Source organism: Lonchura striata, chromosome 26, assembly GCF_050655825.1.
Source record: "Lonchura striata isolate lonStrDom1 chromosome 26, ASM5065582v1, whole genome shotgun sequence".
NCBI classification, from domain to species: Eukaryota; Metazoa; Chordata; class Aves; order Passeriformes; family Estrildidae; genus Lonchura; species Lonchura striata.
In genome coordinates, this window is record NC_140728.1 from 7,949,663 (window position 1) to 7,964,207 (window position 14,545).

Here is a 14,545-nt window from a genome sequence, read left to right on the forward strand (position 1 = left end):
ATAATAAATAGATTTTCCATATATTTATATGTATAATTCATATTATTTATAAATACATATTTATATATTCTATATTACATATAGAATAATCATTATTTATAAATATATTTTATATATATAGATAGATTTATAAATAATAAATGTATTATCCATATATTTATAATTTATACAGTATCCCTGAGTGTCCTGGCTACCAGCTGCAGTTTTCCCTTCCTTGTTCCGTATTCTGGGTCGGATTGAGGCATCTCAAAGCACACAAAATACACTTCTCCCTGCCCCACACTCTCTGTGGTCAGGCTCTGTCCTTGGTGAAAACCATAACAACTAAAATCCCTAAAATCCAAGGCTGGGACTTTCCCAGCGCTCCTCAGATGCCAAGAGCAGATAAAGGCAGGCACTGGAGCAGAGGAAGCTGATCCTCAGGTTTATCACAGAATAAGGACAATGTTTATCTCACAGTGAGATCCCCTCCGAGGGCTGGGATTATTCTGGAGTTTCTCCAGAAAAACTGAGGGGAGAGGATTTTGGGTTTAACCCCATGCCTGGATCTCCCCCTGACCCTTCCAGGGGCAGTCTGAACCCAAACACTGCGAATCATCTCTGCAGTGCTCCCAGCACGCCCATTAACCACAGGGGAAATCTCCAGAATTCCCATTTTAAAGGGAATTTAAAGAGGCTTTTCCACAGCTGTGGCAGCACAAAAACCACCCCAGACAAGGTGCTTCAGCTACCAACACTGCCGAGGTTCCCAGGTTCACCTTAAACCGCATGAAGAAAGCCAAAAGCAATTTAAAACAGCTAAGGCTATGACACCAGGGCCTTCCAGCACCAGGAAACGTGGCTGTTCTTCCCTCCCCTGCCTGGCACACACCTCCTGGCCTGGGCTGTTTACCTGCCCTCACACTGATAACAGGAACACTCTTTTTTTGGTGCTGGCTTCCCCCCTGGCCTGGAACATGTCCTGCAGCTGTGTTTATGATGAGGAGCGTTATTAAGCTGCAATTCACCAGAGCCTGAATTTAAAAGTTTCACTTTTGAGGTGCTGGAAGCCTTAATAGGATGTAGGAGTTGTTTGGAAAATAATAATACAAATTTTTAAAGATACCATAATGGTTCTCACTGAAGTCCATGGGAATTTATCAGCGACTCTAATGAACAAAAATTAAAGCAGATGTTGAAAACCCAGGAGTTTTAGCTATAGCTGAGATCCTCATGGGAATACTTTCCAGCCTGCAGAAACCACAAATGGGATGGGAGCTCTTGCTCGTGGCCATGGACAATTCCAGAAGTAATTCACGGGTCAAAGTCTCTTTTCCAAAGCAGACTTTGCCTCTGAAGCCACCACCAAGCTTTGCCAAGCTTTCCCCTGCAGATATCCCTCACGTGGACAAGAGAGAGCCAGGACTGTACTCTGGAGGAAAGAGGCAAAGGGTGTCTTTACGACACCCCAGGGACAAAGAGAACACCAATAAACCGAGCTCCAGCCCCTCAAGCCTTTGGACAAGCTGGGAAGGAGTCCCAGCCACCCTGGCTGGCACAAGGGTGGTGGCAGGGATGGGGTACCTGGGGCTGGGCTCTGGGGATGCAGCTCTGAGAGCCACGGGGAACAGCAGAGGCACTCAGGGAGCGGAGAGCTCAGAACAGGCTGTGCCCCAGTGCCACGGGGAAAGCTGGGCTGGCACAGGAGAAGCACAGGAATCACAGAACACTGGAATGGTCTGGGTTGGAAGGAACCTTAAAGCTCATCTTGTTCCTCTTCTTGCCACAGGCAGGGACACTCCACTATCCCAGGGTGCTCCAAGCCCTGTCCAACCTGGCCTTGGACACTTCCAGGGGCGGGGCAGTCACAGCTGCTCTGGGCACCTGGTGCCAGGGCCTCCCCGTCCTCACAAGGAAGGATTTCTTCCAATATCAAACCCAAATTTCCCCTTTTTCAGTTGAATCCATTCCCCTTTGTCCTGCCAGTCCAGTTCCTGATGAAGAGTCCCTCATACACAGTCTTGTCTTCACCCACCCGAGAGGAGCAGCACGAGAAACATCAACATCCCCTTTTCTCAGCACCTGCTCCCCACCAGCCTCAATGACAGCAGCTTGGGTGGTTCAGGACCTCATCCTGCCCTGAACCTCTGCCCAGGTCAGAGCTGGAGCAGCCCAGGCTGGCAATGACCAAAGCAATCCCTTGGCCAAGGGGGCTGCAAACACTCCATGGCCCAAAGGACATCTCCTCCTCATGGGCAAACAGCTTAACAACCACCCTGGGAGACCTTGCTGACTTCACTCAAATCCTTCTACACCCCTCATGTGTCCTCAGACACACATTGTGTCCCCAGCCATATCTAAAATGTGCAGCTGTGCAGCTGGAAACGCAGCACATGCATCTGAAAGGAGAGGCTGGCTGCAGGATCCAAGAGCTCGCCTGCACAAAGGGCAGCAGCGCCAGGGAAAGCTGCCAGCTCGGGGCTGGGTCAAGTTGTGTGCATTGCTAAACCTTGGCCTCACCTATCACTGGATCTGGGGACAGGAAATACTGAAGAGAGCTAAAAGCCTCCAGCCCAATCTTCAGATGTAATTGCAGAACTAGGCATGAAGGTCAAGGCAGGCAGATAAGGAGATGAAATAGCTGTGACCCACAGTTAATCTTCAGCTCAGCTGCTCGTCTGTGGAGCCCACCACATCCCATCCCCAGCCTGGGACAGCACACACGAGCTCAAACCCAAGAGCCTGGGCACGGGAGGTGGCAACTCATTAATGCACAGCAATGGCAGCATGTTTGACAGCATCCACACCCCAATGTTTAATTAACACATCCCTGGACCAGGGTACAAAGGGGGAAAAAAAATAGGCAACCTCTGTGCCACCGTCCACGTTCTCTGCTCCTACTACAGGCACCTCCAGCAGCACGTGGACAAACAGGATGGACAGCAGGAGCCTCCTGTAAAACCCATCAGGATGGACAGCAGGAGCCTCCTGTGAAACCCATCAGGATGGACAGCAGGAGCCTCCTGTCAAACCCATCAGGATGGACAGCAGGAGCCTCCTGTGAAACCCATCAGGATGGACAGCAGGAGCCTCCTGTGAAACCCATCAGGATGGACAGCAGGAGGTTCCTGTGAAACCCATCAGGATGGACAGCAGGAGCCTCCTGTGAAACCCATCAGGATGGACAGCAGGAGGTTCCTGTGAAACCCATCAGGATGGACAGCAGGAGCCTCCTGTGAAACCCATCACAGCACGTGCACTGACCCGGGCCCTCAGAGCTTACTCTGCCTTAGGAGTGTACCTCACCCAGCTCTCAGGCAGCTCTAATTACACTCAGGCACAGGGCTCCGAGCCAAGAACCGCAGGAAACACAACGGGAATCGCAAAGCCAGCAGCCCGAGAGCCTTTCCAGTGCTCTGCCTGTTTGACCAAACCCTTTTCAGTCTTTGCCCCAGACCTCAGGACACGAGGTGGGAGCACATCCTCCAACAGCATTTGCTGTTTCATAGTAAACCAGCAGCACGAGGCCAACACAAGCTTGTTATTGGCCAAGAGCAGAATCTGGGCCATCTGATGTTTTAAACTTATTAATTCAGCTGCAGCTGGTAAAAGCACTATTCTAAAAAAATGTGTGAATTCAAATAACCTGCTCCCATCTAATCCGCTCGCATTGCTCTCTGCTGCAGTGCAGTTAATTAAATGGTTCTCGTTATAAATCCACTTTCCCCAGAAGTCTCATTAGCCAAATTAATATGATGCATATAGAGCATTAAACCCTTCCAAGAGCCTGGTTTTAACAACAGCCTGGCTCTACCTGGCCACTGGAGCATCCCTCGAAGCCCTTCAGGAGGCAGAGGGGCAGACCCTGCACCCAAAAAACAGCTCGCTATGGCAAAGTGACTGTAGGAGAACCATCCCACAGCACATCCCACGATACCTCCGAGTCTCTGGAATAAATGCATGATGTAAAGGAGACAGGGAACCATCTCCCAGTGAAACAGATAGTGAAATCTGACTCAGAGAGGCAGAGCTCTTCTGGAACAGCCACTGACACTTCGAGAGCACACCCAAAAAATGGGAGCGTGCCCAACCCCTGACACAAACACCTGGATACCTGAGCAGGTGACCAGCTTGCCAAAAGATCCCCTTTTTTGGGGTACACTGACAGACCACCCATCTCCTGTCAGCATCAACCCCCCAACCCAGGCAAAGGGGCTGGAACACATCTCCCACTACTGCTACCAGCCCCAGACCTATTGTACAACACTTCCAAGGAGATTCAGAGGTTGTATCTCAACAGCACAAGAAATACATTGCAAAAAAATAGGAATTTTAACTACAAACACCAACTTCTAGAAGAAAAGGCATCTCCTGGGTCTCTCCTTTCCAATTCCCTTCCCTCATAACCAGCAATAGCTACAATTGCTCCCATTTACAACAAAAAACTTCATTTAAATTATTACACCAGCATCCCACAAACACAGACAATTTGCCAAATCATTGGCTTGGCTTTCCTTATCAACACGTACAAATTATAAACACTACTCTGGGTTAAAGCAGTGTTAATTCAAGCAGTTCATGAAGTCAAAATAACAGCTCCAGCTTGCCAAGCTGAGAACACGTAGCTTTAGGTGCACAGCCCTGTTTCTTAACAGGGCTCCCCAACAAAGAGGGAAGAGCATCCAAGAGTCGGCTCCTTCGCCCCCATTCCCGAGCGGGTGGAGCAGCACGGTGACTGAAGAAACCACAATTAACAAGCATTAACAAACTGCAGAATCAAGCCAACAAAAGGTGAACAACAATCCTCTTTTACATGACAACTCAGTCCAACCTCTTCCAGCCCCTTACCTGTTTTAGGGATTTACACAGCGCTTTGCCCCGGGAACAGACACCTTGCAGAGCACAACCACAGCATCCGTCGGCTGAGAGGCATCTGCAGCCTAGCAAAGATCCTGCCCGGCTGCAGGGGGTTATCCATGGAAGTTAAAAGTATGTCAAGGCAAACAGGGCAAGCGTTCGAGGTGTCTTCGTGGCACGCCACAGGAATTCTACCACGAGCACGGCACGGGAGCTCCTGAAGCCGGCGACGCAGCAGTGGCAGCTTCCTCTCGACGGCCGCGGTCCTCAGGCGCGCCCCGAAGTCTCCTGCGGCAAACACGGAGTTGTGCTCCTGCACGGGAACAGCTTTCCAAAGCTCAGGAGCCCCCGGGACAGGAGAACTACAGCACACAACGTTTCCGGCTGTTCCTCTCCCCGTCTGCACTACACCGGGAGCGACTGCACGGAGCGCGCGGCGGGGCCGGGACGCGAGCAGGGCACATGCACATCCGAGGCGTGTGGAACCAATGGCTTCAAAACCGGTCAAAATAAGGCACTGAGACACCACGCAAAGGTTTAAATTACCGCCTCCAGCTCTCAGGAACTCTTCATCCATTCAGCACTAAACCCACAACTGCTGAAAAGCCCCTGGAGATGGAGGAGCGCCTCGCGTACGGCAGGAAAGGCTTTATTAACAGCATTTAAACACTTTTAAGGACTCATTTCTCTTTTTCTTTTGGCAATTTTGGTGCAAAGGTTTTACGTGCAAGATTCAAAGCAATTTCAAAACTTTTTTTCTTCAAAATTAAAAAAAAAAAAAAACCAAGAATCAAAACTAAAGGCAAACATGTTGGGTGAACAAAATAAATCAGAAACTTAAAATTCAGGAACTCCAGCTCTTCCAACCAGCGAAGCCCCAGACTTGGCCACCGTTCCGAGGCGCAGGGTGGTGCTTCCCTGCTTCTTGCGTGCCAGCAGCAGCACCGCTGCCCCGTCCCGCTGAGGAGAAACGCAGCAAGTGACCCCTTTTTCACTGCAAACACGGGGGCCACAGCAAGGCCATCAGACACAATTCTTCTGACTGGTACCACAGGTCGATCAACGCAAAAGTGTCGGTGCTCTCCCTGCTTCTTGCTCAAGACCCACAACTATCAGCTCAATTGGGCAGCAGCAGCAGGAACCCCTCCGCTGCCAACACAGGGGCCAAACGTTTGTCGTCAATTCACTTCCAGGCAGAAAAACCATTTTCCTCAAAAGAAACAATTTATTTAGAATGAAAACAAAATCAGCTCAACTGTGAGCGCATGTTTGAGTGACAGCTACTTTTAAGCTGTGTGAGCCATAAAAAGGGTATTCCTTTACTTTTCCAGCAATCTTGTGTACACAGCACAAAGCAAAGAGGTCATTTTTTTTTTCCACTTAAAACACGGGCATTGGCATCACAATAGCAGATACACAACTTTTTTTTTTTTTTAAAGCTGCCATTTTAGTAAAATGCACAAATACTAAACAGATAAGCTTTCTTCCACCAGGAGGCCCATGTAAATTCCACATAAGCCACAGCTTCTCTTCCCAAAGGTCCATTAGAGCTTGGTATCCCATGCGGTTGTCTTCTGCAGTCCACCAGATTTGCTTGCAGGAGGAAAAAAAACGTTATTTCAATACAAATGTGTACACCAGATTTGGGTTTTTCCCCTCCCTACATTATACAGATGAACATAAAGAGCTACGAGGCCTTTCTGAATATTCTGCTTGGACTTCAAAAAGCACCAATACCACCCGTGGGCATGAAACCTCGGAATGAAGTTGCCTTCTAGGGATAGATGCGAAACAAGTAGTGCAGGGCTTCTTTTTGGACCAGGATGAAACTAGGCTTACAGTACTGATGATTACTCAACTTGCAGTAACATTTGTTGGGGCACATCGAAATCATTAACCAGGAGAAAAACCAACCTAATTCTTGCTAATTCGGTTGACTTTCCTCACTGGGTGTTTCCTGAAGGCAACTTATCAACAAAACCATGAAATGTAGTGTTACACAGCTCTTTTGCTCTCGTTCTGCTGCGCAGTTCTAACAGCAGACAATGCCAATATTAAAAGGTCAAATCAAAGACACACCCAATATAATTTGAAATTGTTACTATTCAAGTCGTATCTCCTTGCCATCGGTTTCACACAATCAGAACTGCAGGAAGATGAATATTCAATGAGCCATTCTCTGCACCACCCGGTCTGCTTTGAGCCTGATACAAAAATCACCTCATCGTTCAGCCTATCAATCATTGGAATATCTGTCCTTCAGTGCTATAAAGAAATAAACAGGGGGACAAAGGGGAAAGAACCCCAAAAGCTCTAGAGCCACACAGCAACCATTTCCTCTCCTCTGTGCACACAGCACTCCCCAGGAGCGCTGCCCTCAACACTGTTTTGCTTAGAGCCAGGAACTACCATTTTCCAAGGCATTTTTCCCTGAGTCCTCAGAGTTTTTGAACTTGTCTTCACAATTTTGATTCACTCCTCCTCCCCATTAATACCTCAGGCCTTTCACCTCAGTTACCATCAACCAGAGGGTTCCCAAATCCACACAAGAAATTAAAACTCGTTTTCATAAAACTTGGCTCTCCATAGAGGCCAAGAAAGTTGTCACGAAAATATTCCATCTTTAACATCCTTGTAGGAAACAAAAGAGAGAGAGGGCAAGGTTTCTTTGCTTGGCAATAATGCCTTTTTCTCTCTGGAAGGCTGACAAGGTTCTGTTGATATTTGTGTCCCTAAAACCTCTGGATTGAGGATAACCCCGGTGTTCCCGTGGCAAACAGAGCCACTGGCCAGGGGCCAAGGAAGTTGCGCAAAGTTTCCAATTGAAAGAAATAAACAGCAAACTAAAATCTCAAACAAAACTACGAGTCATTTGAGGTTCTTTCCCCAAAGAATAAAGCACAAGGATGAAATTATTCAGGAAAAGGACATCCTTTCTCCAGGCTAACACACGAATGAAATAGAAGAACATCAGCTGCACACAAGGTCGGGAGGGAATACTGAGCTCTCGCCACAGCAATGTAATGCCAGACACAAGGAGAGAGCCAACAGCTGCTACATCTGGTTTGCTCTACACACAGTGGTATCACCCACGGGCTTCTAAACCTTGAGCCCTGGCTAAGCCAGCTTCAGTGGACAGTTACTCCAGTGGGGAACACCTCAGACCAGGAGGAAAGCACAGCCCGCCCAGCCGCACCGGCCGGGATGGCAGCACAGGAATTCAGTGCCAGTAAAAAAAAGCTTTCCAAGTTTTGCCACAAGAACCCTCAAAGGGTGTTAAAATCCTTGCTTACAAAACAGAGCAGCAACCACAAATAAACCAGATTCAAAGGAAGCAGGTGCTCCATTAAATAAGGAACCAGAAAACCTGGAGTCAAACATGGCCTCGCCTGTTCCTTCTCGCCCTCCAGCACAGCACAATTTCACAGCCAGTGGCAGGCAGGACCAAGGAAATTCCAGGGTGATTTCCCAAGGAAAAATGGAAGGGCACCTAACATGCCCTTCCTAAAAGGCTTCCCAAACCAAGCTGGCTTTGACAAGCTATGTTGACCCCAAGTTTTATGGGTTTTTAAGCAGGTGCCTGCTGTGGATCAGCGGAATAAATGCTGCTCTCAGTGTCCAACACAAAATTTAGTGCTTTTTTTTCCCCAGTTTTGGGCAGATTTAAATTCCCAGCTGTTAAAGTCTCTTTCCCAGAAAACTCTTTCAAGTGATTTCTGTCAGATGACAGAAATCTCCCAGAAAAGTCCCTCTGAATGCAAGCAGCACTTGCAGCATTGATCACCTACTGACACCCAACAGGCACCTGCTCCAATTAAAACATTCTTTGCAATAAGTGGTAAACATGCTGTATCTTCTTAAACACAGTGATTTGCATTTCTGGTGTCATTCCCAAAAATTCTCGTTGTTAATAGTAAGCTGAACAGCTGAATTCTGCCATCTCTTACATTCACATTGAAGGGCAACCCAGAAATCCTGGATTTTACTCTCAAATTTAAGAGCATTAAATGAGGCTTTCATCTTTTCATTTAGAAAGAAAAGTAGCTATAGAAAACAAAATCTGTGTTTAAGAGATGCTGCCACATTGGAATTCTCAGTTCACCACGATGTTTGGGATGTTGGGTCCACTCATTCTGGGCAGACAGAGGAATCAAAGCCCTCTTAAACCACAGCCCCTCTCTGACAAGTGGTGCAGTAACAAAAATTCCTACTTTTGTGACAGAAACTCAAGCAAGTTCAGTTACACCCATAAAATACATTCAACACATTTCCTCCTTCATCTCCTATTCATATCCCATTCCACACTTTGAATTTGATTTTTGCCATGCAAGTTGTAACAGAAATCAACTCATGCCTGTATAAATTATCCAAGGAATCTATTGGAGCATGGACCAAGTGACGCTGTGTCACTTCTCTGTTGCCCAAATCCCTGAAAACATGGCTAAGTGCAAGATTACATTCTGGGTTTAAGTGCAAGATTACAATTTTAGGGCCTGTAAAGAGATACAGTGAGATTTACACCTCAGTTTAGAAGCTGCTGCACCATCCTTTTAGTTGTTAAACAGAGTATCATGGAATTAAGATCACATCAGGGATTGAGATCCCTTCTCCCCTCCTAAATGCCTGAATTACCAAAGGTGGCTGAGACAGCTGGAGAAAAGTGCCCAATGATTGGGGAAAAGTAAGAAAAAATTAACTTATGTTCTTTGGGAAAAAAAAAACCAACCTGAAAACTGTTTCATCCTTGAATCACAAGAACAAGAGCTCAAACCTTAGCATCTTGGAGTAGTTTTAGTATTTCTCCAGGATGCTAAAACCACTTTACTCCAGGTGCCCATGATAACCCTCATGTAATGCCCACTGCACACTGTACCTGAAAAGTCCCTAGCAGACAGCAGTTCCTTGCTATTAACAAAGAGGTAAAATGTTAATGAGAACTTTTATGTAATTAAATTATCACAGAATGAAAAGCATCTCTGGAGAGAAGCACTTACTTGCTCAGTTTGCATTGTGGAACCAAACCCCACTGAACTTGCAACTCTTGGAAAACAAAACAAAACAAAACAAAAAAAAAGGCAGTAAAATCAAAACCCCACAATATAACTCAAGTTCTCCTTAAAGCACCTCCTTGTTTCCTGCACACCAGAGTGAGCACAAGACATTCCTGGTTTGCAACAAAGTCCTCAGCTCTTCACCAAACCTAGTCACTGCTACAAGCCCAAAGTGCACATATGGGATACACTGGGAAATCGGGGAAATACACCTGTTAAAAAGCCCAGTTTCAGTGCATGCACCTGGGGGGGCTGGATGAAAAAGGAATCCCTTTCCAAAAAGGAATTCAGTGTTCTGCTGTGCACCCAAGAGCAGCTGCTGCTCACCTGAAAAACGTCGACCTGAGCCACGCGACTCAACGGGGAAACCACTGCGGCTCCCGAGGGAAGGGATCCCACGGGCCAAAGCGCCGCTGGCCTGAGGCCCACACGGAATTTCAAGGACTCAAGAGAGGAGGTGACACCAAGTCTGTTATTAAAGTATGGATTTCCATTTCCACTGAGTGCTTTAAATCTGGTCTGTTCGGTTTGGAGCTCTCTCGAGGACGAGCTCTTGGGACTTGCTTTAAAATACATGAAATGAAAAAAGGACATGAATCTAAATTAAGAAGACAGGAGTTTTTCTTTCCCCCCCTCCCCCCCACCCCAGTTTTTATTATTTTTCTATTTTCTGTAAATCAAAGCAGGCTGAGCCTCCCTGCTGTCCCCACTGATAGGAAATTCTCAAAATATCCTATTCACGCTACTCCTAACCAACCTCTCTGGCTTCTATCTTTATAGAAAAATGTAGTAACAGAAAATCGGCCCGGGAGAGTCACCTACAAACAAAGATCTATTTAAAATAACGACAGGGCTGGCTAAGGCTGTATCCCATAGCACCTGGCACACGCTGGAGGGGCTGCATGGAGGAGTAGGCAGGGTTGGGAACAGAACACGAGGGCCTTAGGACGCCCCACGGACAATGATCATGACCAGATAGTCGTCCTCTGATTTGGCCAGCGCCTTGGCCGTGGAGTCCAGGAACTGCTGGGAGAAGTCGCAGGGCGGAAAGGCGTGCAGGACCCCGCTGTTCTCCTTGTCTTTGTTCCCCCCCACAGGGAGGCTGATCACCCCAGCAGCCTGCTTTTGCTTTAGGTAGGACACCAGATTCCTGAGCGGCCTCTGCGTGGAGGTGGTGGCGGCCTCGGCGGCTCCGGCTGCGGAGCGGTTGTCTGAGGCGCCGGGCACGGCCAGAAGGATGGCGTATCCATTGGGACCTGCCACCTTGATGCGCCGGTTGACCTCGTCCAACTTGGGCTGGTCCAGACGGAGACGTTGGGTGATCTTGAGCTGAGCCACTTTCCCCCCAGTCGCTCCCTCCACGAGGAGGCTGCTGGCGACTCCGAGGTCCCCCTGGAGCAGGTGCATGTTGGACGGGAAGTTGCTGTTCTTCAGCAGGAGCATCCCCTGCCAAGCCAGGCACAGTTTGGGCGCTGCCCCAGCCTGCGCTGCTCCATCCTGCTGCTGTTTTTGGGGAGGAGGTTTGAGCCGGGAGCCTCCGCCACCTCCATCCGCCGCCCGCTCGTCCTTTTTGGCCGGACTTTTGCACTCCTGGGCGGCAGCGGCAGCGCGGTGCTTGCGCTCCCGCTCTGCGGAGTTCTTGCGGTCGCGCTTTTCGTTCTGCCCCCGCTCCAGGCTGCCCCGGCGGGACTCCCGGATGGGGGAAGGTCGCTCCAAGAGGAGCAAGCGGGACGAGCGCTCAGGGTCACTACTGTAACGCTCCCGGCCTCCCAGGAGCTCGGGGCTGCGGTCCGGGGGAGAGGTTGTGGCCAAGCAGTGGCGCTTTCGGGAGGAAGAGGAGCGCTCGCTGTCAGGGGAACGGTCCAAGTGCCGGCCTCCATCCTCCGCCAGCCTCCGTTTCCTAGGCTGATCCCTACTGCTACTGCCCAGCTCCCTCTCCCCGCGGTCCCGCTCCAAGGACCACCCATCCCGGCGGCGCTCCAGGCTTTCCAGTGGGTCATAGGCAGCTGCCCGATTACTCCGATCCCGCACAGGGGGCGGCGGGGGCACCCACTCTGTCTCAGGATAAAGGTCTCTGTCACGGTCTCTATAGAGCAACGGTGGCGTCCTGTCCCGGGCCCCCCGGAGAGGGTCAGGGGGGGCTCCCCGGTGAGCCCCAAAAGCAGCCGCCTCCGCCACAAGCTCGTAATGAGCCGGGGGCGGCAAGGGCAGGGGCTGCAGGTAGGGCTGCTGGTACCGATGCTCTGTGTCGGCAAAGTCTACGCGGAGCCGGCGATCCGGCCCCCCCAGGGGAAAGCCCCGCATGTGGGTGCAGGCTGCCTGCGCCGCGTCCAGGCTCTCGTACTGGATATAGGCCCAGGAATCCCCTTTGCGGTAATCGATCGTGCGGATGGTGCCAAACCGATCAAACTCCCTGGCCAGGGCAGCCAGGGGCACCCAGGGCCCGAGGCCGCCCACCCAGAGCCGGGTGGTCGGGGTGGCTTTCCCGTACCCGATCTTGATGGGGTTGCGCAGCAGCACCTTCCCCGACATGGCCAACTTGGCCCGGTGCGCCATGTCCAGATTCTCAAACTTAAGAAACCCATAGGTGCTGGTCTGCCCACGCCCCGGCCTCTTGATGTCCACCTCAGTGATGACCCCGAAACGGTCGAACGCTCGCCGCAGGTCCGACTCGCTCACGGTGATGTCCAGGTTGCCCAGGAACAGCGTGCGGTTGGCTCTCTGGTCATCCTCGGGGCTGATCTCCTCCTCGGCGGCCGCTCCGGCACCTCCTCCTCCTCCTCCGCGGAATCCCCCGGCCGCCGCCACGCCGGCCACGCGCTCCAGCCCGTAGGCCGGCCGCACCCGTGCCTCGTAGAAGCCACCGTAGTCCCGCTCCCTCTCCAGCTCCCTCGGCAGCGGCGGCGGCGGCAGCCGGCCCAGGGCGAGCTGCTGCAGCCGGTAGTCCCGGTAGCCCAAAGCTCCTCCGCTGCCCGCGGGGGACAGCGCCCGCTGCGCGGCCCCGGCCGGCGGGTGCCGCACGGCGGCCGCCACCGCCCCGACCGCCGCCGCGCCGTAGGGAGACTCCTTGTCCAGCAGCGCCGGGGAGCGGCTGCTGCGCCGGCGGCCGCTGCCTCCGCCGACATAGACGGCCTCGATCTTCAGCGGGCGGTCGTAGAGCACGAGGCGGCCGCGGGCGTGCTTGGCGGCGCGCGCGTCCTCGGGCCGCCGGAAGTTGACGAAGGCCACGCGCTCGTCGGCGGCGCCGGCGCCGGGCGGGAGCCGGCTGATCTTGACGCTCACGTCGCCGAAGCGCTTGAACTCGTGGAACAGCCCGTCCTCCACCGCCTCGTCGCTCAGCGCCGAGCCCAGCTCGCTGATCTTCAGCGTCTTGTACTCGCCGCCGCCCGGCTCCGACGAGGAGGAGGAGGAGGAGGCGGCGGCGGCCGCTCGCGATTCGCCGCCGCGGCTGCTGCTGCTTCGCGACGCCTCCGCGGTTTTACCGCTGTAGCCGTGCCGGCCCCCGCCGCCCGCGGCCGCCGCCGAACCGGTCTCGTACTCGCGGCTGCCGGCGCGGCCGCCCTTGTCCGCGTGGGCGCCGCGCCGGCCGCTCCCGCTGTTGCTCTCGCCGGACGCCGCCGCCGCTTTCCCGCCGTTGGAGCCGCCGCCTCCGCCGGACGAGCCGCTCGGCTTCTTGCTGCCGCGCGAGGAGGAGGAGGAGGACGCCGAGTCCTCGCCGCCCCGGGAGCGCTTGGCCTTGGCGGGCGAGCGCTCCTTGCCCTTCATGGCGGCGGCGGCCGCGCTCCCGCCGGGCCTCCCCGACCGCCCCGCTCACGCACCCGCCGCCATCTTGGAGCCGCGCCGGCACCGCGCGCCGCCCTCCCCGCGCCCATTGGCTGCCCAGGGCGGTGCCCTCGCCCATTGGCCGCCGCTGCGGGGGTGCTCCGCCCACCTCCTGGCGCTGCGCGTTCCCATTGGTCCGCCGCGCTGTCGGTCTGCCAGCCAGCCCCGTGCTCCCGCGGGGGGGGGCGGGAATTGCCGCCGTCGCGCGCCTCCCAGCCCCGCTCGCTCATTGGGCAGTTAGAAAGGGCGCGGCGATCTCATTGGATGGTGCTACCTGTCAATCGTGGCTGTTCAACCATGGGAGGATTTTCGCTGCCCATTGAACAATGGGCCGAACTTAGCTCTGCCTGCTGATTGGCTCTCCTGGCCGCCAGTTACAATAATCGTTCTGCGGCCCCGCCCCGCCCTGTGCCATTGGCTCTCCCGCTTAGATGTGAGTTCCCATCGCACCCCTCAAACTCTCGCGAGTTGCTCTGTCCCCGCCCCCTTTCCTCATTGGTCACTTAGCAACCCATCGCACTGATGTGATTGGCTGATCCATACGCCGCTCATGAAGGAGCGCGCCCTGCTGCCGCAACTCTGTTTCTGGTTTCTCATTGGGCGAGAAAACGTCCCCTGGCGTCTGATTGGGCGCAGACAGGCAGAGTGCTGATTGGCTAAGGCAAAAATCACTCAGGCTTGTTCTGGCTCCGATTGGTCGCCGCGGGGAGGGGGGCGGTCCCCGGGCAGAGCTCGCGGTGCGGCGGCGCCTGAGGGCTCAGAGCGCGGCGGGCGGTGGTGCGGGGCGGAGGTGCGGCGGTGCGCCGTGTGTCCGCCCTCAGCCCGCCAGTGCGCCC

General features: G+C 52.8%; 1 protein-coding gene across 1 annotated transcript; it reads right to left on the reverse strand.

Annotated features, from left to right (window-relative positions):
- Positions 1–6,041: 6,041 nt before the first annotated feature.
- Positions 6,042–14,278, reverse strand: RBM15 (RNA binding motif protein 15). Its single transcript, XM_085561424.1, has 2 exons — positions 10,215–14,278; positions 6,042–6,429 (listed from the first exon to the last, which is right to left on the reverse strand). The coding sequence occupies exon 1, from the start codon at positions 13,650–13,652 to the stop codon at positions 10,830–10,832; it is 2,823 nt and encodes a 940-aa protein (XP_085417550.1). The 5' UTR covers positions 13,653–14,278; the 3' UTR covers positions 6,042–6,429; positions 10,215–10,829.
- Between the last annotated feature and the right edge of the window lie 267 nt (positions 14,279–14,545).